General features: G+C 42.4%; 1 protein-coding gene across 1 annotated transcript in view; it reads left to right on the top strand.

The window, feature by feature from the left end:
• Positions 1-17051, top strand: part of ACTA2 (actin alpha 2, smooth muscle) — a 43517-nt gene extending 26466 nt beyond the window's left edge. Inside the window, exons 7-9 of the mRNA XM_029609830.1 lie at positions 689-880; positions 3578-3759; positions 16753-17051. Of these exons, the coding sequence (XP_029465690.1) occupies positions 689-880; positions 3578-3759; positions 16753-16896 (518 nt within the window). The 3' untranslated portion in view covers positions 16897-17051. The remainder of the gene's footprint in view (positions 1-688; positions 881-3577; positions 3760-16752) is intronic.
• Positions 17052-26454: the final 9403 nt, after the last annotated feature.

Here is a 26454-nt window from a genome sequence, read left to right as displayed (position 1 = left end):
TCCAAAACACACATCCAACACCCCCCCCCCCCAAAAAAAAATGCTCATCACATGCAAATGCAGGTTGTTGAAGCTATTAGCTATTTGCCCCAAATACAAAAAAAAAAAAAAAGTGCACCCGATCTGCACATTTGTTTGCTCAGAAATTAACACCATCCCAGAGTAGGCGTTAATTTCTGAGCAGCCCAACAAAGTGTATAGAAAAGCAGAAAATATTGTACATCTTCTGAGTTAATATCGTGTGGCTGTGCACAGGTTAAGAAAACAGTTGCTTGTAAAATTGAGCATCTGTTTCCCTAACCCGCTGATAGCCATCTCTCCTGGGCTGCCAAGGAGGTGCTAGAGGCGCGCTATTGTCCCTAGCGCCTCCTTTTAGCACGACCCCTCATTTAAATTTTGTATTGCGCACTCAGGAGAGTTGGCTGGGCGAGCGTTAGGAAAGTGGGTGCTCAACACTGAGTGCCTGTTTTCCACGCAACTTTACTGTATCGGCCTGCTAATGTGAATAAGACACAAATTGCATAGTTTGTGTTTTTTTTCAATAAGCTGCCATTCCTGACTTATATAAGACAAAATTATATATGGAAAGTCATCTCTCTTAAACATTGTTCATTTTAAATCATAGGAAACGGTAATGCTAGATACAGAAATTCATATATCTTTTATGACTTTCTTTGTTTTCTAACAGCTGAGCGTGAAATTGTCCGTGACATTAAGGAGAAACTGTGTTATGTGGCATTGGACTTTGAAAATGAAATGGCCACAGCTGCCTCCTCCTCTTCTCTTGAAAAGAGTTACGAACTTCCCGATGGCCAAGTTATTACTATTGGTAATGAGCGTTTCCGCTGCCCAGAAACCCTCTTCCAGCCCTCCTTTATCGGTGAGTCCCTTTAGGACATGGCAGTGCCTGCTTTTGAAGCTACAGTGCATGCATCTGAAGTAGCAGCTCCTTTCTCTGCATTTTCCCAATATGGCAGGATGCTGTATAGCCAGTCTGCAGAGTAATGCAGCTGTAGAACTAAGGCCTTGAGGGGGTCATTTTGAGACTGCCCAGATAGCTTGCTTGTCTGCAAGGCAATTTGCAAATGGAAACTCCCTGCAGCTCCCTTGCCTGACACAGCAGTTTTCAGCCTGTTGAATTTACCCAGGAAGTGCCTGATACGCAGGCATATGTCTTTGAAAACTGTTCGCTAAATGCATTGCCTTTCTAATAATTGGTCCGGTCAAAGTGGGGAAAAATAATAAATGGAGCAATTTTTCTTCCTTTTGGCTTCAAGTGAGGCTCTGAGGGACTAGAACAAAACCAGACTCTATGCTCCTGCTGACTTTTCCATTCAGTGGGGTAAAAAAGGTGCACATAACTATAATAATATAACACAGTAGATAACAGCAGAAAAATACCACATGGCCCACATTCAGTCTGCCCATTTACCTCTGTTAAGGATATGCCTCAGCTTCCATCCACACCGCATGACCACTTGTAAGATTCGCTCCCTATCCAGCCCAGCTTTTGTTTCTTTCTTCTTGACACTCCATCATCTTAGGAAGATGGGCATAAAAGATCATCTTCTTAGTTTATACCCCCTGCCCCTTTCTTCTCATGTCAAACCACAAAGCTTTTGCTCAACAATCCAGCCCCCCCAGGTCCACTGTTTTATCTGCTGGACCCTAATTGAGTGCCTGCAATTCTGCTAGGACTTCTAGATATTACTGTACTTGCAGTCTACTAGACAGACCCAGCTGCTAGTTTAATTCTATAATCACAGTCTACATTTATGCCCTCATCTCCCTAAATAAGTTTAGATACCTCCCAATTTAATTGTAATTTGTTATAAATCACCTTTGCAGCACTACTGACCAAAGAGATGAATAAGCCACCTGATACTATAGCTATCTGGAATTAATAGCTTATATCAATATTATATAAAAAGATAATCAACATATAGACTGGAAAATAAAAAATGCATAAAAACAGCCAGCAGCTATATGGAGCTATCACTGTCTAATTACCAAGAAGCACTGCCAGCCATACCCTATTTAGAATTATTAGAGAGTCATGTATTTACAGTTTTTCTGTGAGGCATATATCCCTTTTCTAAGTAAAAAATAATGAAAAGCAAACTCCAATGTCTTGCCTATTTCATTTCTCCATATTCTCCTTTAGATGATATACCAACAATTCTAGCTCAGGGGAATGAAGCTGCTATCCAAGTCTTATTATGAACTCAACCCCAGGGCTGACTTTTCAGGTGTGCAAGCTATGTAGCCACACAGGGTGGCAAGCACATGGGGGTACTGCCACACCAAACCCCACCACCACCCCCAGCACCCTTCCACATCATGTGAGCAGGGGGAAAGAGAGAATGGTATTGGGAGAATAATGGTGCTGGCCACAGGATGTGGGAAATTACAAAAGGGGCTGAGAGATAAAGGGGGGATGCTGTGTTGGAGCCTACTGTCACTAGCAAAGGCAATAGCACTGTGCCGGAGCTCCTACTGTGAAAGGGGAATGGTGGCACCAAATTTGGTTTTTGAACAGGGAGTCTTATAGCCTAGAGCTGGCCCTGCTTGATCCTTTGCAGGCTGCAAGGTTTTCTCCTCCTAGATGAATCAAAATGAGATGTTCTCCTTTCTACATTACAACTGGTAGCAAGTGATCGCCTCTCATTGCACATATTTCCATCCAGTGCCTCCTTATGGTTCTAACACTAAATGATCCCACCATCTCCCCTGTACATCTCGCTTCTTGGCCCAAAATTCAGACAGGGTAACAAATCCAGACTAACATTCACTGGCCTGCCATGTTCTGCTCAGACTTAGCCTTTGGCACTCAGGCAGTACCTTTGCCAACATCAATCAGTTTCACTGTGCCAGTTGATCTCTGGGGAGAAAAAGCCTGCTATACCAACCCAGCTACCCCCAGGGCCTGTAGTATCACTAGGTCATTCTTCTGTTATCTTTTCACATTTTTGCAGCTGAGGATCCTCTGTGTTTACCCCATGCCTTCTTGAACTTCCTTACCATTTAAACCTTCACGTCCCACTCTGGCCATACTACTATATACTTTTCAAAATTAGTATTTTTTACACTGATATTTTTGGGAGGCTGACCATTTCCCCTTTTTCCTTTAGCACTTCCAGCTCAGTTGGAACCAGAGCTAGTATGTAGTTCTATGAGCCTTCATTCGCAATTACTTGGGCTTTTATTTAATTATCCTATTTAATACTTACCTTTCATAACATCAAAGTGGTTTACATAGTAAGTGCACTAGCCCAGTCAGCACAGTGACAGTCTTCAGTTGGGGGCTGTGCACCAAGGCTCACTCTAAATCCAGCCACTAAGTATCACCATTTCACGATAACTGGGACCCCCCTCTTCCCGGAGGTTGTGTATACTGCCTCTGCAGCATGCAATTTCAGCTAGCCCAGAGACCAGAAGACCTGACATAGGAATCAACCCCAGTCCTCTGCATGGCAGTGCGCAGCACTAAATACTAAGCTACTGGATCCTTCTTTTTACTGATTTTATTAACCTTTTTTTTGTTCACTAATTCTCTAAATTATTCTTTTCATTGCAGGTATGGAATCTGCTGGTATTCATGAAACCACTTACAACAGCATCATGAAATGTGACATTGATATCAGAAAGGACCTTTATGCTAACAATGTGCTATCTGGTGGCACGACTATGTACCCTGGCATTGCTGATCGGATGCAGAAGGAAATCACTGCTCTGGCTCCCAGCACAATGAAAATCAAGGTATGAGCGTATTTGTGTATTTTACCTGAAAAATAGTCAATAGCCTTTCTTGCTAAAACACATTTGTAATCCAGGTATATATTACCTCCTGTACAAATGAGAGGTTTTTTTTAAGTGCCCCCTTTTTATTCTTCCATTGTATCCTCCCTGATGATCACGTTGTAAAGTTTGAGCATAGATGTGCATAAAGAAACCACCACCCCCCACTTCAAAGGGGGTATGTATGTAGTGACCAGTCCATACTCGCCTCAGAAGGCTTATCAATGCAGTGTTCCAACAATCCACTAATTCCAACTGCATTGCCCCCAAACCATAAGACCGGTCTTTTCATCTGCTAAAGTTTAATTTTTATTGACTACAAAACTTTTTTGAAGATAGTTCATGAAATGCACAGTATAGCTAAGTACATATACTGTAAGTGAAATACAGTTTATATGCATCTCTAAAACAGCTGTAATTCATTTTAAAGGTATCCTGTTGCCTTAAAATTATCAATAAATAAAGGTATAGTGTAGTAACTCACAACCTGTATAAATATTTGTCCACTATCATTCTTTTTAATTTAATTACTGCTCCAGTCTTCCCTTTGAATAAATATTTACAAGAGTACATCATTTATTTAAGGCAAATGAACATTAAAAATTATGCATTAATATGCAGTATCAGACACTACTAGCTCTCTCAGTACTATGCTATGCCTCTTTATGAGAACAGGTTTGTTTATCCTGTTGCCTCCCTTATAAACTATTTTCAATCACACACCTCAACAGAGCCAGCCTGTAAACGGAGGTGATGGAGGCAAACACAGTAACAGAATTCAGGACAGCATAGGATAAGTATAAAGGATTCTCTGATGTGAAGAAGTGAAGGTACATTAAATGGATCTATCACATTGTACCAGGAAATAAACTGAGCAGACCAGATGGGCCTTATGGTTTTCTGCCATCTGATATGTTTCTAAGGTATTACTCATAAGGAAAACTAGTCCTTTGCTGCCTCAGCTCATATAAGGTCTCGAATCCCTCTCCAAATCGAATGATCTGGAAAAGGGTTCTGACGAGTGAGGTGATCAAATTTGTGGATGACACAAAATTATTCAGAGTAGTTAAATCTCAAGCGGATACTGATGAATTGCAGGAGGACATTGCGAGACTGGAAGATTGGGCTTCCATATGGCAGATGAAATTTAACGTGAACAAGTGCAAAGTGATGCATATAGGGAAAGATAACACTTGCTGTAGTTAGGTTCTGTCTTAGGAGTTACCACCCAGGAAAGAGATCTAGGCATCATAGTGGATAATACATTGAAATCATCGGCTTAGTGTGTTATGGTGATCAAAAAAGCAAACGGAATGTTAGGAATTATTAGGAAGGGAATAGCAAATACAACGGAGGATGTCATAATGCCTCTGTATCGCTCCATGGTGAGACCGCACCTTGAATACTGTGTGCAGTTCTGGTCACTACATCTCAAAAAGGATATAGTTGCACTAGAGAAAGTGCAGAAGAGGGCAACCAAAATGTTAAGGGGCATGGAACGGCTGCCCTATGAGGAAAGGCTAAAGAAGTTAGGGCTGTTCAGTTTGGAGAAGAGACAACTGAGGGTGGATATGATAGAAGTCTACAAAATCATGAAAGGACTTGAACAAGTTAATGTAAATTGGTTATTTACTCCCTCACATAATAGATGAACCAGGGGGGCACTCCATGAAGTTAGCAGGTAGCTCATTTAAAACAAATCGAAGAAATTCTTTTTCACTCAGTGCATAGTTAAGCTCTGAAATTCATTGCCAGAGGATGTGGTTACAGCAGTTAGTGTAACTGGGTTTAGAAAAGTTCCTAGAGGAAAAATCCATAAACTGCTATTATGGTATTTAATAAGCAATAGTAGCTTGTGATTTATTTAATGTTTGGATACTTGCCAGGTACTTGTGACTTGGATTGGCCACTGTTGGAAAAAGGATACTGGGCATGATGGACCCTTGGTCTGACCCAGTATGGCATATCTTATGTTCTTATGATATATATGTGTATAACTCCTAATTTAAAACTTCACAAACCTAATGGTACCTGAGCAAAACCAAAACAATTAGACAGAAGACTCTCACAAGCATCATGTATTCAATAAACCAGAGGGTATCCTATTATGATAACTCAAACACAGGGAAATTGCTTATTCACATTTCAGCAAAATGTTTTACATCTCTATAAACTAATTTACGTAATCCTCACAAAAAGAGCATTTCTGGAAAAATGGGAGGGATCATGCACATGAGACCAGGTCACAGCTATTTACCATATTTTGAATAAACTAGTTCTTGAAGTCAAGAGTTCTATACATTTCAGATCAGGAAATTGGAGCTCCTACAGAGCCCCCAACATTCAGCTATTTTGCTCAAATTAAGCCAATAAGTAAGTCAAGTGAACACTACATTTAGCCTCAATAATTTGTGTAATGAAGATTGGTTTTGCTATTTCATCTTTATAAATCTGATCATGACCACAAAGGCTCTACAAAGTGCATGTGAGAAGTCTAGAGCAGGGATCTTGAAAATGGAGGATGCAGAGGAAAAAGAAAAAGTTACTGTGGTGGTTTCCGAAGAAGTGATAAACCAGAGAGGTGCTTGAAATCTATACCAAAAGAAGAGAAGAAGCTGAACTGTAGGAAGAGAGAAAAAAAAAGACAGAGCAACCCAGTAAATTCTGGCTCTGCAAAAGGTAAATTCAGAACTGCTCAAAAGAATTGAGGACCAAGAAAACCAGGGACACCACAAGAATATAAGAATTATTGACTTGCTGGACTTGGTGAAAGGTCATGAACTGATTGGCTTCATTGAAAAATGGCTGCCGGAAAAAGTGGGCTTAGATGTGGCAACAAAACAGGTCAGGTGTGAGGGCCCATAGCATGAGTATGAGCTGAGATAATGGAAACAAGCCATGATTAGTGATTGCCCGAATTTATACCGGGCACACAAAATCCACTTGCTCCAGATATACCACAAAGTACAAAAATTGGAATATGAAGATAACGCCTTATTAATATTTAATGATTATTCGTTGTGAATTGTGGTGCAAAGGAAGCAACTTGCTTCTATGTGCTTATGAGGAAGGATTGAAGTTTGCCTCTTTCCCGCTAAGATCAGAGTGCAAACGGGCTGTGTGCTTTTTCTTGCCACAAAATATGAAGCAAAAGCCTTCTTGGAAAAGCTGAGGAGGGGTGAAAATGAGAACTAAAAGTTGTAGATGAGCGTGTTCCGAAATGAAGCATAAGGAACATTCTTCATCATTTTGTATTACAATTACTTTATCCCACACTGTTGGCTGGTCCATAAACATCCAAAGAAGTTTTCTCTTTTGGTTCATTAACTACTGTGTTTATTGTCATAAAAGGAAAGAGGAAAAAATATGGCTGTTCATTTGATGAAGGGTGTGCTGTGATCTGCTTTGTTTTTGTCTTTGAGTTTATGTTGATTTTTCTTTTAGACTTATTTTTATGGTTAAAACTAGGTTTTTATTACGTATGTTTTTATATTGTAAACTGTTTTGATTAAATTATATTTGTAAAAGTGGTATATAAACACTTTTAAATGAATATGTGTGCATGTATACTAGAAATTAATGGCAGTTTGCAAATAATTGGCATATACAAAATAAGCAGGTGTAAATTTTACATTTTGCTTTTTCTATGTTAATTTGACCTTATGGTGGCTGTATGCAAAGTGTACTGGATGCTTTGGCTGCGGAGGATCCAGGTAACTAAAATAGCAAATTGGCTGTAGTCTGAAGAAGGCTTTATAATGGTTAACAATCATAAAAGTATGATTTGATGGTTAGGATGTCACAGATGTGAGAAGAACTGTGGTATGGTTGACACAGCCTAGTAAGTAAGCCTAGCAGGCCCCTGTCGACAGCTGCCAGATGCCCCTATTAGGACTGGAGCTTTACCTAAACCAGCCCCACTCCCTGCAGGCTGAGCCTTTGGATTCCAGAGGCCAGCAGGGCTTAGGCGAGTGTCCCTTAAGGAGCGGTCAGAGAGAGTCCAGGGACGGGCAGTGGTCAGGGTTAGCAGCGAGGAGACAGGATCCTGGTACAAGCTGAGGTCAGGGCAGGCAGAGGTAAAGGAGAGGCCGGTGGCTGTAGCAGAGGTCAGTACCAGGTGGCAGGCAGAGATGGATGGACAGATCAAGACACAGGGGAATAGGTCACAGGCAGGGCGGACAGGTAAGGCAAGACAGGACATGGCAGAAAAGCAACAAGGAGCAAGGGAACAATGAGAAGACAAGGAGGCAAGGCACAGTATACAGTAAGAACATGCAATGCAAGGCAGAGGGACCTGTTGCAGAGGGGTTGAGCTAGAGCACGGCTGGGGTTTAAATACCCAGCTGCGCTGACGTCATCGGGGAGCGCTGCGAAGGGTTTTCCCGCTGCGGGGCCTTGATATGCGGCAGAAGCACAAGCACGCTTAGAGTGAGGCACGGTGAAAGCGGCAAGGCAGAAAATGGCAGCGTTCCTGCCAAGGAGACACCCGGCAGCGTCCAGATTTCTCGGCAGTGTCGGGGGTAAGGTACAGCCATTCGTGGAGGGAGGGGGCAGGCTGTTCATAAAAATAGAAAAAAACAAAAACTGGTACATGGAGCCTCCGACCCGGCCTTCATAAGGTATTGTTGGGGGGGGGGGGGGAGGGAGGAGATTGCCCCGGAGGTCCCTATATTTGAATGTAAGTTATTCGACTGCATGGAGCCAGATAACTTTAAGCAAGTATATTCATCAGCAGGACATTTATCCCGCTAAATATATGGAACAAGTTGCTGGATAACTTGTCCACAAACCGCCCTACTGAATATGGACCACATAAAGTCTGCCAATGAGGAAATAGCAAAAAGTTTTATTGAGTGTTGTGGAGAACTGTATAGTAAAAAAAGCAGGAAGATCTTGATGGGAGAAACAGTTTCTTCAGCGATTTTGTTTGGCTTAAACTTACAGCGGTGCAATTGGAAATTATAAACAAACACTTAAAGGAATATGAGCTCATTAGTGTGATACAAAGGTTCAAGCTAGGGAAGGCCGCAGGATGGCCTAGGTGCAGAATTCTTTGTTAAGGTTTCAGGAATTAGGGCCATTGAAATGTAGGTAAAATGAGATATTGGATAAAGGTGCTTTTCCTCCTGAAATAGACTAATTTGAAGTGGGATCATACTGCCCTGTATCTTTAATGTAGATGTAAAGATTTTGGCAGCTATGCTCACTGCAGCTTAATACCCTAATCCAAGAACTGGAAGTAGCAGATCAAACAGGCTATATTAAGGGTTGCGTGGTTTGGGTCTGATTTTAAGTCTGGATGCAGAAAAGGCTTTTGTCTCAGTTGCTATTATATGTTTTGGAGCAGTTAGGCTGGGTAGGACAAATACTGCAATAGGTTCAAGTTCTCAAAAGCTCCACCGCGAGACTGCTCATCAATGATACACTCACAAACAGCTTTGTGGAGTGTGATAAGGATGCCCCCTATTTGCATTGTTTATTCTGGCTATTGAACCCTTTGCAACAAAACTAAGACGCTCAAATATATTTCAAGGTATAAAAGCAGGAAATGAAACTTTAAAAATGTGCATGTTTTCAAATGATATTCTGTTGTTCACAGGTAACATGCAGCAGGAAATTTCATAAATAATACAAGTGTTTTCACAATTTGAGAATTTTTTGCAAGCCTAGTGATAAAATTTGATAAATCTGAGGCAATGCCATTAACCAGAACCTTAGAGGCAACATGGTGTGGTACCTTTCCTTTCAAGTGAACGATGGGGAAGTTAAAATATTTAGGGGTATGGATCCCTAGAGAATTGGGTACATTATATATATCGAATATAAAGGAGACTATATTGCAGATCAAAGTTCACTTACAACTATGGGAAGACCTTCCATTGTTTTTCATAGATAGCTGTGCACTTTTAAAGATGATGATGATGCCAGAAATCTACAAATCTTACCCTGCTGGCTGACAAAATCAGACTTAATGCCAATTACATCAGTTTTCATTGACTTTATATGGTGAGGGACGAGGGCAAGGGTCAGATAAACTAACAAGGGACAAGGAATGGGGGTTAGCTTTACCAAATCTTAGACTCTATAATGCTGCATGTCAACAGAGGTATATTTGGGAGGAGTGGCCTATGACCCAGGAGACCAGGGATTGAGTCCTGCTGTCGCTCCTTGTGACCTTGGGCAAGTCACTTTACCCTCCATTGCTTCAGGTACAAAAACTTAGATTGTAAGCCCTCCGGGGATAGGGAAATACCTACAGTACCTGAATGTAAACCGGTGTGATATCTCAATTGAGATCGAATGTCAGTATATAAAAATAATAAATAAATAAATGTGTGATATAATAGGATTAAAGAAAGGGCAAAAGAGTTTTGTGTATTTAGTCCTCCAAACTGCTTGTAAATGTATATTATGAAAGAGGATAGATGAACTGCCAATTTTTAGGGCCTGGCAGGGTAAACTGGTTGAATTAATACAAGAGGAGAGCTTGAATGTGCAGATATCTCACCACCAAGTAGGAGGTAGAAGCATGGAAGAAATTTTATGAATTATTGCAAGACAATAAAAAGTACCTGCTTGAATTAGGGTACTCAGCAGAGTGGCATTCTGTGGGGAAAGATAACTGCCAACCTAGTTGTGTAATATAGCAAGTGCAGCTCCATTAGCTTTCAGTAGTAGTATGCAACTAGCAAGAAGAATTTATCATTATTCATATGAGCAGGCCCAGATTTAGGCACAGGCAACTTCAAGAGTGCTGGAACGCTGCTGCTGCCACACCTCTGTCCTCCATACCACCGCTGGCCCTACAGCAGCAGCTTCAGCAAGGAAATTCACAGGGAACCTGAGCACAGTCACCCGCTCAGAGAAGCTGTGGGGTCCTAACCCTCACAGGGGTTATTTCATGGTAACAGAAAGCATGTGATGGAGAAGAAGGTGGGGTACCACAGGATCCTTGCTGGTTGCTGCTATTGCAGGGCTGGGGTCAATGGGTTACTACAAGGGGAGGGGTGTACCCTCCCCGCTCCCTCATTGCCTATGGGTGGCCACACAGTTAGACTCTCATCCTCGAAGCAGTGATTACAAACTAAAATCAGTAGCAAAACATTTTTAGTTTTTTCTGGTGCCAACATTATAGCAGCATAAGCTATAATGGCAGACACGTAACAATGCTTAATGTATATCATACTTTTCTGGCGAACAGTACATGATACAGACATAAATGCATATTTGTGTTCAGCTTGTTAAAAGCTACTTGCTTCACCGAAGGTTGTGGAGGAAACAAAATGTTCCCAGAAATTTGTTTACCAGTGTATTCTACTAGCACATAGTTTCTGTGTAGGGATTTACAACAACCTGGCTTTAATCTGTTTCTCAAATAGGAGGTATATTGATGTTTAGGGCCTGGTGTAAGATGTGCAGTATGGCTTTTTCTTAGTGCAAACAATTGATATGGAAAGCTTACTGTATTGGAATTGTAGTTCAGTTTATTCCTGGCTTTCTGTGGGCCCAGTCTACACCCATTGCACTTTACCATAGGCCTAATACCAGATGGGATCCAGTAAACTGCCTTTATTACTACAAGAAAGGTAGTTTATTAAGTCTATTAAACTATTATTTTTGAAAGTATTTTCTTGCAGTATATACCTATATAATATATTGTGATATTCAAAGTACAATATTCTGAAGAAAAAATATCTACTTTCCATATGCAATCTGCCTTTTTAGGATGAGAAAGTTAATACATTTTAAAATGGAATGCCTACGTTTTAATTATGTGGGGAGGGATACGAAGGGGGAGTGAAAGGCCGTAAGGTTTGTCTAGGGCAGGGGTCAGGAACCTTTTTGGCTGAGAGAGCCATAAACGCCACATATTTTAAAATGTAATTCCATGAGAGCCATACAATATGTTTAAAACTAAATACAAGTAAATGTGTGCATTTTATGTAAGATCACACTTTTAAAGTACAATAAGTCTCTGAAAATATTACACCAGGCCTAAAGACACCAATACATCTCCTATTAGGAAAACGGACCAAGTCAGGCTGCTATAGAGTCCTACACAGAAACTACACGCCAGCAGAAAACCTCACCTGAATCACGTGCTGTCCCTCACCTAACATAGAATAAAGAGACCAAAACGCATAACAAGAAGCATGCAGACAAAAACTGAATTGGAAACTGCAACAAGCCAGAGTCTCTGTATGCAGTGTAACAAAGGAAAAAAGAAACATCACACATCCTTATAAAACAAATCAAGAAATATAAAATCATCAGCAGTAAAACTGTACTAACAAAAAGAACATATTTCGAAACAGCTGATGAGTGGAATATCCAATAATTAAAAACTCATATAAAACATTTCCAGATACCAACAAAATATTTCAAAATAGCAGACACAAAGATCCAGTAATGAAAAATGATAAGGATACAAAAATTTTTTTGCTCTGCATACCTGGGAACGTTTGATATCCAGGTGTCCTGAGATTGTTCTGAATTAGCAGGAGGTGGGGTGGTTTGCTTGGAACTTTCTCCTCTCTCAGTCACATACCAGCGCTCTCTCTCACACTGGCTCTCAATGACACACCTATACACACATGCTCTCAGTCATTCACATATACAAATGTTTTTTCTCTCTCACTTATATAGGTTCTTAATTACACATTTACACACATGCTGTCTATCTTTTCACGCTTACACACACACAGGCTTTCAATCACATAAATACATGCTGTCTTTTTCTCTCACACACAGACTCTCATTCACATGCTTACAAACATGTCCTCTCTTTCTCTCATTTACACACAGGCTCTCAATCACATACTCACATGCTCCCTCACCTAAATCAGCTCTCAATCACACACAGACACACATGGTCTCTCTCTCTCATTTAAACACAGGCTCTCAATCACTTACTCACATGCTCCCTCACCTAAATCAGCTCTCAATCACACAGACACACATGGTCTCTCTCTCTCATTTAAACACAGGCTCTCAATCACATACTCACATGCTCCATCACCTAAACCAGCTGTCAATCAGACACAGACACACATGATCTCTCTCTTACTTATACACACAGGCTCTTAATCATACATACACATGATCTCTCTCACACACAAAGGATCTCAATCATACACACATACTCTTTCAAACAAACAGGTTTTCAATTACAAACTTACACATACAGGTTCCCAATGGTAAACTTACATTCATGCTCTCTCTCTCACAGGCAGGATCTCAATCACAGACATACTCTCTTTCACATATACAGGCTCTCAATCATTCACATACATGCAATCTCTCACTCACACACACAGGATCTCAAACACACATGCTTGCTCGCTCATTCACTCTCTCTCTCCCCCCCCCCCCCCCCGGGAACTCGCGGCAGCAGCAGCCACCTCCCAACGCTATCCTCCTTCATTTTCAGCCCTCGCGGAGGCGAAGGCGGAGTCCCATCGGCCGCGGTTGAAGATTTTCATTTTCCTCCGAGCCGCGCTGCAGTCTTCTTCCCGTCGGACACTAGCGTGCCTGCGCGGGTCTTCCCGCGCAGGCACCCGATGCTCTCCACTTCCTCTTCCGGGCCGCGGGAAGAAGAGAGCACCGGAGAGCATCGGGAAGACCCGCGCAGGCACCCGATGACTCCAGCGTTGGCACCCGGCTGACACCCGATGACTCCCGCGCAGGCACCCGGATGACTCCAGTCGGCGTGCTCTCTTCTCCTTCCCCCCGCGGCCCGGAAGAGGAAGTGGTGAGCATCGGGTGCCTGCGCGGAAGAAGAGACCACGCTAGTGTGGTCTCTTCTTCCCGCGCAGGCACCCGATGCTCTCCACTTCCTCTTCCGGGCCGCGGGGGGGGGGGGGGGGAGGAGAAGAGAGCACGCCGGTGCCGCTGACTCCAGCTGTCCTGCCGCGTTCCGCCCGGGCTGACAGCATTTTAAGCCCGGGCGGCGGAGGACCGGGGAGCAGCTGGGTCAGCGGGGAACCGCGAAGTATGGCGACACTTGTCTGCGAGCCAGATGCAGCCCTCAAAAGAGCCATATCTGGCTCGCGAGCCATGGGTTCCCGACCCCTGGTCTAGGGCATCTAAGACCCTTGTAGCAGCCCTAAGATAGAGTGTGTCAAACACACAGACTCCCACCATTCACCACCCTCTCACAGCCCCAGGGGGCAAATCCTGGAGAAGGGTGGGAGGCAGGCAATAGAGGAGTTCTATTTCTAGATCCAGGAGGGACGCTCCACCCCATTAAACATTTCTCCACCTCTGCCCTCTAGTACGGATGCAGAAGACTTGAGCACAAAAAAAATAACAGGCCCAAAAACTGAGTTGTCAGAGTAGTGGGCTGCAAACAAGAGAAGCTAGGGTTCAAATCCTATTGCCATTCCTTGTGACCTTTGGACAAGTCACGTCACACTCCAGTGCCTTCCCCCTGGTCCTCTGTGATTTCACCTGCACTGGGCCATTGGGGCGGGCGGGCGGGGGGGGGGGGCATTTAATCCTTCACCAAGTCACAACCCACCCATCACAGAAAGCTCCCCTAAAAGCAAGCGAAGAACTTGCCCAGTACTTCACAGATAAAATCACAAAATTATCAATCCCCCCAAGCAAGCAAGGAAATGCTAAACCCTTTGACCAAAACTACCTCCACATAGACCAATTTCAAACTCATAGCCTCAACTGAAGTTAAAAAAAAATCATACAAAAAATAAACCCAGCTTCCCACCCCCTCGACCCAATCCCAGTCAAAACCCTTAAACTAATCCCCAAACCCATAGCCAGACCAATTGCAGACATAATTAATACATCCCTCAAACAAGGCATTTTCCCTGAAGCCTTGAAATGTGCCGTAATCAAACCAATACTTAAAAAACCTCAACTGGATCCCTCCGACCCAGCAAACTATAGACCCATCTCAAATCTGTCATTCATAGCAAAGATCCTGGAAAAACTCATAAACCATCAACTCTCCGAACACCTGGAAACCCATAAAATACTATATCCTACTCAACATGGCTTCAGAAAGTCACTCAGCACAGACACACTCCTACTATCCCTTGCTGACAGCACTCAGAGGTCTAGATGCTAGTCACTCCTACCTACTAATACTACTGGACATCTCAGCCGCCTTAGATAGCATCAACCACGATATCCTACTAGCCCGGCTAAGGGAAATTGGACTTGGTGACACCACCATAAAATTGTTCGGCTCCTACCTATCAAACAGAACCTACAAAGTAAGAATAAATACCAATGAATCAAGACAATTCCCCCTCTCACACGGCATACCACAAGGATCATCACTTTCCTCCACCCTATTCAATATATGCATGCTCCCCCCTCTGCAAACTCCTTTCCAACCTGGGCATCTCCAACTATGTCTATGCAGATGATGGACAAATCCTCCTCCCCAAAGAGAACATCCAAAACACCCTACTACAATGGGAGTCCTTCTCATCCCAATTAAAAAACCTCCTTACTCAGATATCACTCATACTCAACTACATGAAAACCGAAATACTATATATAACAAACAAACTCTCCACTAAAATATTCAAAACCTCCCAACCACACAACCAAGCAATCAATTCATACCCACAGTAAGAGACCTAGGAATCACATTAGACTCCGAACTTAACCTAAAAAAACCACATCAACGCAACAATAAAAGAGGGTTACTTCAAACTACAAGTCCTCAGAAAACTCAAACCCCTCCTCTTCAACCAAGACTACCGCACAGTACTGCAATCCCTCATTCTCCAAGCTGGACTACTGCAACTCCCTCTTACTCGGGCTCCCTACATCCTCCCTCAAACCACTTCAACTACTGCAAAATGCAGCAGCCAGATCTATCACAAACAAACGCTCCACCCACATCACACCCATTCTTAAAGACCTCCATGGCTCCCCATAACCTATAGAATACAATTCAAAGCTCTAACCCTTATGCATAAGACCATCAACAACGAGAAGATTGAATGGCTAAAGGATGCCCGCCACCCTCACAACACTCAAAGAGACCTCCGATCCAAAAACAACGGCCTGCTGACAATTCCCTCCACCAAACTGACCCACCGTACCACAACCAGAGAACACGCCATCTCAATAGCTTGCCCCTCACTATGGAACAAACTACCCACACATCTCAGATTAGAACTCTCAACCCAGTCCTTCAAGAAAATCCTAAAAACGTGGCTATTCCAGAAAGCCTTCCAACCCACATACTAGTGTCATCACCTGACCTCCTTGTACTCTTCTTCTCTCCCCCCCCTACAAACCAAGTTCTCTAACTTCCCCAACCCACCCCCATCCATCACACAATGTAATTCAAATGAAATTACAATTTGTTAAGTTACACTGTCTCAAAGTATACCAACATAAATCCCAATTTGTTAATTAAGGTTCCTGGTTACTATGTTAAGGTTCTTTGTTACTATGTAATGTATGCAATAATAATAAGGCACTGTTCTCATATTATTCCATGAGTTAAACAGTTAATTAAGATCATTTGTTTCTATGTAATAAGGCACCGTTGCCATATTATTCCATGAGTTAATCTGTAAACCGATGTGATATACCATATCGAATGTCTGTATATAAAAAACAAATACATAAATTCACCTCAGGCAGAAAATTTTGCTTCCCTAGTAAGATGCGCTGGCCTATTTCACTTGTATTCCAAAGGCCAAAACTTAGCTGTACAGTTGTGAGGCAGAATCTCAGGTGAGATTATAACCAACTTTTTGGACTATAGAAAGCAGCTCTACTGTTCAGCCATAAGGAAACATGTGCTGGTTAAGCTGTACTAGCTCTGGTACCTTTCCTTAGCTGTAGTAGTTATTCTCCCATTACTGGAAGGGTATTCAGTACTCAGGCAGATAGCAGGGCTTATTTTAAAGATGCTTTTACAATAGCTGTTGACATGTGTTTGTCTTTATTTTATTTTTACTACAACAGATCATTGCTCCTCCTGAACGGAAGTACTCTGTTTGGATTGGTGGATCCATCCTTGCTTCCCTGTCTACCTTCCAGCAGATGTGGATCAGCAAGCCAGAATATGATGAAGCTGGCCCATCCATCGTTCACCGCAAATGTTTTTAAACTCCCTTATATTTTATATGTATTTACATTTCAGCTTGTAACTGTGAATGTACTTATGAGTACTTTCCCAAAATTTCATTCCAAAATGTCTTAGTAGTAGTTCTAATTGGATATAAAGTATTTTTGAATAAATAAAGCTCAAATATGCTACAGTACAGTAATCTATCACTTATTTGGCTAAGAGAACACTTATGGAGTAGTTCTTAGTAATATACAGGCCGATTCAGCAAAAGTCATGGGAGAGCACACAGGCCACTCCCCTGTGCGCGCGATTCAGTATTTAAATGAGGGCCCGCAGTAAAAAGAGGCGCTAGGGACACTAGCGCGTCCCTAGCGCCTCTTTTTTGACAGGAGCGGCGGCTGTCAGCGAGTTTGACAGCCGATGCTCAATTTTGCCAGCATCGGTTCTCAAACCCGCTGACAGCCATGGGTTCGGAAACCGGACGCCGGCAAAATTGAGCGTCCAGTTTTCAACCCGTGAGCCACGGGCCGATTTTAAATTTATTTTTTTTATTTTTAATTATTTTTAACTTTTGGGACCTCTGACTTAATATCGCCATGATATTAAGTCAGAGAGTGTACAGAAAAGCTGTTTTTACTGCTTTTCTGTACACTTTTCCGGTGCCAGCAGAAATTAACGCCTACCTTTGAGTAGGCGCTAATTTCTGAAAGTAAAATGTACGGCTTGGCTGCACATTTTACTTACTGAATCACGCAGGAATAACTAATAGGGCCATCAACATGCATTTGCATGTTGCGGGCGCTATTAGTTTCGGGGGGGGGGGGGGGGTGGACACGCATTTTCGACGCGCTATTACCCCTTACTGAATAAGGGGTAAAGCTAGCGTGTCAAACGTGCGTCCAAAGGCGCGCACTTTACTGTATTGGCCTGATAGTAAATAACAGAAAAAAGCCCAACTATTCTACCTAGTTTTTCCTGTGGACATTGCCAAGGATCGATCCCAGCTGCCACAGATAGTGTAACTGTAAAAAATCACTCCTTATCCAAGACATGTTCCTCCTCTATACTTTACCCTTTTGGGTAGATGCATGTGCAAGATCCCCCTATTTAATTCACTCTTAGAACTCCTCCCTACTCATGTGTCATCAAAAGCTTTGTAATAATCTGAATAGATACCAGTATACTAGAATGGCTGATGCCCAACATGCAGTTTCCTGTAGTCTCTGCACCACCACCAATCCAGTTGATGGCATGTGAAAAGTAATGGTAGGGAACTGTTCCCCCACAAATTTAGCTCTGTTGATAGGAACGTGTAGCCTGGAACACAAGCCCTGCTACAATAAGCACTTATATTTCCATTAGTTCATTATTTCTGTACTTGCACAGTCTACCAGACAGAAGAATGAAACATCTGCTAGTTAATTATATCATCACAGCCTGCTGCCATCTTGAAGAATGAATCCATTTGATCTTCAAAGCTCATGTGCAGGAAACATTTCTGCATAAAGCGTTATGTTGGTCTCATAAAAGGAATCACAAGATGGATTAGCATGGATAATATACAATACATTATATAGTTCCTTATGAGGAACTTCAGCTTCATTTGCAATGCATTGCCTGTGGAAATATATTAGAGCAGGCGTGGCCAGCTCCAGTTCTCAAGAGCCACGAACAGGCCAGATTTTCAGGATAGCCACAATTAATATCCATGAGATTTGCACATATTAGAGGCAGTGCATGCAAATTTGTTTCATGCATATTCATTGTGGATATCCTGAAAACAAGGTCTGTTTGTGGCTCTTGAGGACTGGAGTTGGCCACCCCTACATGAAAGTCCTGAAAGCTTGCATTTGTAACCATTTGTTAACATTTTTTGTCCCTTCAGTTTTCTCCTGTTTCTTTGGGCTTTCAGCAGAATTGGAGTTGGTCTCCTTTAGGAACTGTGCCATAAAGCTTCATTTACAACTACCCAGGAATTTCCTCCATATTTTATATCTCCTCCCAACTCCCATAGCCAGCCATTGCAGTGACAGTTCTCGGGCATGGGGGCACAGACAATACCTCCTTCCAGAGCATGGTAAAGTGGTCCCTGTCTCTGGCCACTGGGTGTCGCTGTTGAGCAATGACTGGGGCTCCTTTCCCCCCTCCCCCCCAAAGACTGTGAATGCTAATACTGCACAGTCCTGATCAGGGAATGGAACCCAGGACCCTCTCTCTGGCAACACATGGCATTGCCAATACACCCGCCTGTGCTAGCTGAACCAGCTATTGCTTTGGTTTTAAAATTAATTTTATATAAAACTTAGGTGCATTCACATGCAGTACCATCGTGAAAGAATACTTGCTATGACATCACAGTGATTTAAAATGCACACTAAAAATAAATGCTACTAAATAATGAAAGTAAATACTGGCTACAAATTGCTTTTTTCAACTGAGGTCAACATGGACCCATAAGATACATATCATATCCTATATGAAAACAATTATTCATTAGGGATATTTTGAAAAGCTGATTGGCATGCAATCCTTGAGGCCCAGAGCTCGACACTCCTGTTACAGCACTGAACTAGGGGTCAGAAAAACTTCTAGAACACAACTTCAAATCCACTGGCAGTGTATGACGTAGGGCAAATTCACTTATTGGCATGTATGTATATTCTGAACCCATGGGGAAAAAGAGGCTTAGTAAAGCAGGTCCTTTCTTTACTACAAACAGATGGGAATAACATCCTGAGCAGGGTTTGGTGATCAGAATGAAACAAAGGAATTTCAAAACAATATTGGCTTATTTTGCTAATTTATTCAAATCCTCTTCCCGCCCAGAAAAAAAGCTTTAAAAAAATCTTTGTTGATTTACTTAGAAGTGCAACAGAATTAGGGCTTTATTCCAAATGGCTTCTCGCTATAGAAAAACATTTTATCGAATAAAGTCCCCAAGAATACTAATGTTCTTTAAAACTGATAATACTGGAAGACATACCTTCTTTGAGGTTAGAAATAGCACCACATAGTGCAAAATACATACAGGTATGTTTTTTAAATTGCCTCTCACTGAAATACAAGGAGTTCCATGCAGAACTAATGGAGCCTATTTTCCATGCATGGATAAAAAAAAAAGTAGGCCCATCAGGATCCCTTTAGACCTTTTAAGATGTCCTGAAAATTTGGCGTGAACAGGACACTAAACACACAAAAGTTATTACAAAAGGTTACACAAGGACATATACACATGGATAGACATGGTCATCTCATAAGCCTTCTTTCCTTTGGAAAGTAGGATAAAAGATGAAGTATTCTTTTGGGAAAGTAGTAACAGTGTGGCTGAACAAGACAATTTAAAAGTATAATATCTAATGCTTTTTTTTTTTTTTTTTTTTTTTAAATCGCATTTAAATACCAAGTTGGCATTTAATGCAACTCACTCTGCATCATTAAAGAAAAAACAGCTTGTACCATCACTGCATGAAACAGTACTGCTATTCTAGTAAGAAAAAGTCCAACAAAGAAAAAGGTTATTCCTGCCTCTCCCAAATACATACTTATGAGTTATTGGCAGGGCCATAATGCCAGCCATCAACTTCACATATACTGCAGCAGCTTGTGCAAACCCACATGTACAAATATTAGAGGAACATTCAGAGCACACAACAGCATGCAAAGCACATTGAGGGCCCAGTACAAATCCAGATAGCTGGGATAAAGGTAAAATCCTTAATCATGGCTTACAGTTAGAAAGCAGTAAACAAAAGAACCACAGATTGAGGCCTCTGTTTCAACCTTTGCTTTGTAAAATAACTATAAGGAGCTTGGAATGATGCCATGTGCTTAACAAATAAATGGACATAACTGGTGTCAATAAGGCATCAAATCACGGCTTACCGCCTAGTGAGATTTATTGGATTTGGGACTTTTGGGAGACACTATAGATTTAGTTAACCAATATAAAAATATTTAAAAGTTGTTTGGAGTTCTGAGATGTATACGATTAAACCTAACTGCATTAGGCAGTAAGCTGTGAATTTTTCATTATTTTGATGCCTTATATGATATCACTTCCATCTCTTTGCAAAGCATGTGGCATTTTTCCAGTCCCATTAGTTATTTCACTTCATTAGTTGGGCTGAGTCAAGACTCCAGATTAACAGGCAATGCAGTACCATGCACTGGCCGCAGCACATAGCTCAACGCGCGACTGGACACATGTCCATAACCCCCAATGCAAAACAGGAGTTGGCGCATCCAGAACGCACGTCCAATTGCGTGCATAGCTAATAGTGCTCATCACATGTAAATTCATGTTGATGAGGCTATTAGCTATTCCATCCAATACAAAAAAAAATTGTGCGCCCAAGGTGCACGTTTTTACTCTCCAAAATTAATGCCTGCCCCAAACAGGTGTTAATTTTGAAGGAGCCCAAAAAGTGCACAGAAAAGCAGAAAATACTGCTTTTCTGTATTTCCTCCGACGTAATATCATGGAGATATTAAGAGAGGAACAGAAAAAGGAATAAGGTAAAAAAAAAAATTTTTTTTTTTAAATTGATCTGACCACCTCCAAGGTCTGGCCCAATGGGCTAAGCAGGCCGGATCGGACCTGGGGGTCCAGTACCTGAAGTCAGGAATCTGAAGTCCTTATGATAAAACCGCCCTCGAAGACGGCAAATCTCCTCCCTCCCAGCCAGGAACCCCTGCCGGAGACCCTCCTCCGACAGGGCTGTTCCCGATTGGTCCTTTTCACTGACAGGATCTAAAAGGGGATTGGTCCTTTTCACAGACAAATGTCAGTGAAAAGGACCAATCGAGAACAGCCCTGCTGGAGGAGGGTCTCCGGCAGGCATTCCTGGTCGGGAGGGACAAGATTTGCAGTCTGGCAAGGAACATTTTATCGTAAAAACCTTGGATTCCCGCATTCAGGTACTGGACCCCCCCCCCCCCTGAGTCTGACCCGGATTGCTTGGCCTATCGGGCCAGACCTTGGAAGGAAGGGAGCTTAGGTCAGGTCAGCTGCTGGGCGGCCAGCCATGTCTCTTATGCGCTCGATGCCAAGGATGCGCTAGGGATGCAAAAAACTTTTCCTAGCATGCCCTTTTTAGCATGGCAGACAATTTAAATATTTATTTATTTATTTATTTATTTAACATTTTTCTATACCGACCTTCATGAAAAATTTCATATCAGATCGGTTTACATGTAACAAAGGGTATAACTTAAACAAGAACAATTCACTAGAAGCAGAAGTTACATATAACAAGGGTAGATAACTTGGGGCTAGGCTAGTCAGAGGTACAGGACAGTGTAACTGAGGAGAACTAGAAAAGGCAGTGAAACAAAAGAAACGGCGGCTTAATTATAATGTCTAAACATGGCGGGGCATTAGCTGGTAAAATTAATGGCTTAGAAAGTTAGGGGAAGGCCTGAAGGAAGAGCCAGGTCTTCAGTTTTTTTCGGAAAGTTCGAGGGCAAGGTTCAGGTGCCCAGGAGAGGTGGTTGATTGCGCGTTAGGAAAGCAGGTGCTTAGCATTGAGCACCCACTTTCTACGTGCCGATACTGCACCAGCCTATGTGTTCCTTTTATACCTTTGCTTTGTCACATCCATCCATCCATCCATCAGAAGAGAAATCTTAGAGGATTTTTTTTTCCACTTTACCCAACATTACTAGTTTCTGAAATTGCATTTATTCTTTTCATCTCTGCAGACACTGCAAGCTTCAATCAATGGCTGAAACTGCCACCTAGTGGTTGAATCAGTAAATTGTCCTTTCGGTGCATGCTAAATAAATCTCACAGAAAAGAAATTAACCCATCTAATTTTTGCCTTTTTTCCTAGTGAATTTAGTTTTCATGAAAGGTGCTGGATTGACAGTTCTAGCAACCAAAGTTCTCTCTTTGTCCACAGAGCACAGGGCTGAGTGTGGAAGTGCAAGTTTCCCTTTTCTACCCTACCCATAAGTCTTGCCTCACAAATCTGCTTCACTTTTTTGAAGGAGTTAATAAACATGTGGATAAAGGTGAACCGGTAGATATAGTATACTTGGATTTTCAGAAGGCATTTGACAAAGTTCCTCATGAGAGGCTTCTAGGAAAAGTAAAAAGTCATGGGATAGGTGGTGATGTCCTTTCGTGGATTGCAAACTGGCTAAAAGACAGGAAACAGAGAGTAGGATTGAATGGGCAATTTTCTCAATGGAAGGGAGTGGACAGTGGAGTGCCTCAGGGATCTGTATTGGGACCCTTACTGTTCAATATATTTATAAATGATCTGGAAAGAAATACGACGAGTGAAATAATCAAATTTGCAGATGACACAAAATTGTTCAGAGTAGTTAAATCACAAGCAGATTGTGATAAATTGCAGGAAGACCTTGTGAGACTGGAAAATTGGGCATCCAAATGGCAGATGAAATTTAATGTGGATAAGTGCAAAGTGATGCATATAGGGAAAAATAACCCATGCTATAATTACACAATGTTGGGTTCCACATTAGGTGCTACAACCCAAGAAAGAGATCTAGGTGTCATAGTGGATAACACATTGAAATTGTCGGTTCAGTGTGCTGCGGCAGTCAAAAAAGCAAACAGAATGTTGGGAATTATTAGAAAAGGAATGATGAATAAAATGGAAAATGTCATAATGCCTCTGTATCGCTCCATGGTGAGACCGCACCTTGAATACTGTGTACAATTCTGGTCGCCGCATCTCAAAAAAGATATAATTGCGATGGAGAAGGTACAGAGAAGGGCTACCAAAATGATAAGGGGAATGGAACAACTCCCCTATGAGGAAAGACTAAAGAGGTTAGGACTTTTCAGCTTGGAGAAGAGACGACTGAGGGGGGATATGATAGAGGTGTTTAAAATCATGAGAGGTCTAGAACGGGTAGATGTGAATCGGTTATTTACTCTTTCGGATAGTAGAAAGACTAGGGGACACTCCATGAAGTTAGCATGGGGCACATTTAAAACTAATTGGAGAAAGTTCTTTTTTACTCAACGCACAATTAAACTCTGGAATTTGTTGCCAGAGAATGTGGTTCGTGCAGTTAGTATAGCTGTGTTTAAAAAAGGATTGGATAAGTTCTTGGAGGAGAAGTCCATTACCTGCTATTAAGTTCACTTAGAGAATAGCCACTGCCATTAGCAATGGTTACATGGCATAGACTTAGTTTTTGGGTACTTGCCAGGTTCTTATGACCTGGATTGGCCACTGTTGGAAACAGGATGCTGGGCTTGATGGACCCTTGGTCTGACCCAGTATGGCATTTTCTTATGTTCTTATACCTCAACCCTACTCTGGAGGGACCTCCTCTAAAGGTGGGAAGGTATTAATTTGTGTCAAACTCTGAAGGTGTCTCTTTTTAGTGATGATGTGGACACCTGCCTACTGGGAAATAACCAGCATCACAAACATTTCACATATGACACCAAATGATATTCAGATGTTAGTAACTTTGTCACTACTGACAGAAAATCACTCTAAGTCTGTGGCCTATAGGTAAAAGGCTCTGTAGGCCTGAGTCATCCAGTAGCTGCAGCATGACTATCTTAAATAAATACTATAACTAGCTGAGATGATACAATACATGATTGCTATGATGGCACATAATCCAACTTTAAAGTCTGACTTCCACTATAATTTTTCATAAACTTGGTTTAATACAGTAATCTCAGTGAATATAATAATATATGTAGGTAATACTAGACAGACCAGATACTATTTCCACAGCTATACTTGAATCCTTGCTCAGTGCTCACCTATTAAGGAGTTAAAGGACAGTTGGTTTATGCTACTAGATTAAACCATTATAGCAAAATATCACAATGTGTGTGTATGCATCCTAGAGGTCTAGAGAGCAGAGCCAGTCTCCTCTTTGCAGAAGAGGAAGGAGGGAACCCAAGGTTACCATCTTGAACTTTTCTCGTTGAGATACTTGTTGAGGGCACGCAGGTCCAGAATTGGATGAACGCCGCCTGATTTTTTGGGGATTAGAAAGTACCGGGAATAGAAGCCTAGGCCCTGTTGGGAGTAGGGCACTGGCTCGATTGCTCTGGATTGAAGGAGTAGGGAGACTTCCTGATCCAGGAATAGTGAATAGTCTGATGTTCCCCACGTCAGCCGAGGTGGGGAATCTGGTGGGATGGAGAGAAAGTTCAGGTGATAACCTTGAGAGATTATGGCAAGGACCCACTGGTCCAAGGTGATTGTGTGCCATATGTTGTTGAAATGGCACAAATCGACCTCCCAGTGGTACCTGTGGCAGTGGAAGCTGGCTGCTGCTCTCTATGCAGGAGTCAAAAACAGGAAGCAGGGCCCGGCTGAGGAGCTGCTTGCAGCTTTTGTTTACGAGGTTGATGAGACTGGGCCTTCTGGAAAGGCCTCATAGAACGACCTCTAGACGGTGGTGGATAGGACTTCTTTAGACGGAAGAATGACTTTTTTGGTGTCCTTCCTGAATGGTTGTTTAGAGGAATACTCAGAAGGCATCAGAGAGAGTTGGCGAAGGGTCTCATGATGCTCCTTGAGTTCTGCCACTGTCCGATGGATCTGTTCAAACAGATTGTCTCCTATGCAAGGCAGATCTGTCTTCTACTTCAGGGCGCAAGTCCGAAGACTTAAGCCAGGCCCATCTTCTTGCAGAAATAGCAGCTGCAGATACCCTGGAAGCGAAGATATCGTAAGAGGACCTTATTTCATGTTTCCCCGCTTCAAACCCCTTGTGAACCAGGGTTTGTAGCTGATCCTGGAATTGCTGAGGCAGGGACTCTGCAAAGTCCTGTATCTGCTTGAATAAGACCCTATTATACTGGTCATATATGACTGGTAAGAGGCGATCCGAGAGATGAGCACTGATCCCTGGAAAACATGCCAGCCAATGGCATCCAGGAATTTCTGCTCCTTACCTGGGGGGGGGGGGGGGGGGGGGGGAAGGAAGAGTGGGGTTTTGAGCGTCGTGCCCTCTTTTGGGCAGATACTACCACTATGGATTGGTGATCCAGCTGAGGTTTTTGGAACCCTGGAGCTGAATGGACCAAGTAAGTGGTATCTGCTTTTCGGTTGACTGGAGCTACCGAACCAGGGTGTTCCCAATTCTTTTTGAGAAGATCCAAAAGAACCTGATGGATAGGGATGGAGGTTATTTCCTTGGGGGCATTCAGAAATTGTAACAGTTCCATCATCTGATGCCTATCATCTTGTTCAGTCTGTAGTTGGAAGGGAACCAACTCAGACATTTCCTTCACAAAATTTATGAAGGACAAGTCCTCTGGAGGAGAACGTTTCATGCTTTCAGTAGGAGAAGGTGGTGATTGTAAATCATTGGTGTCTGGGGATGAATTGTCAGTCCAGGTGTCATAGGGATCAGCACCTGTCTCTCTAGGAACCTGAGAGGGACGGGACAAAGGTATTCCTGAAGGTCCTGTTCTAGGCTCTGAAGGCATCAAGGGAAGTACTGGAGGCACCGATGAAGGCATCGAGGGCATCGATGGATGGATCAGTGGCGCTGATGGCCGCGGCATCGGCAGGACTCCAGATGGAGGAAGACAGAGTAAGTGGAGAAGGCACCGGAGCCATCGGTGACCCAGGATCCATTGGTGG

This window comes from Rhinatrema bivittatum, chromosome 7 (genome assembly GCF_901001135.1).
Source record: "Rhinatrema bivittatum chromosome 7, aRhiBiv1.1, whole genome shotgun sequence".
In the NCBI taxonomy this organism is placed as follows: domain Eukaryota; kingdom Metazoa; phylum Chordata; class Amphibia; order Gymnophiona; family Rhinatrematidae; genus Rhinatrema; species Rhinatrema bivittatum.
This window is presented reverse-complemented; position numbering and strand designations above follow the sequence as displayed.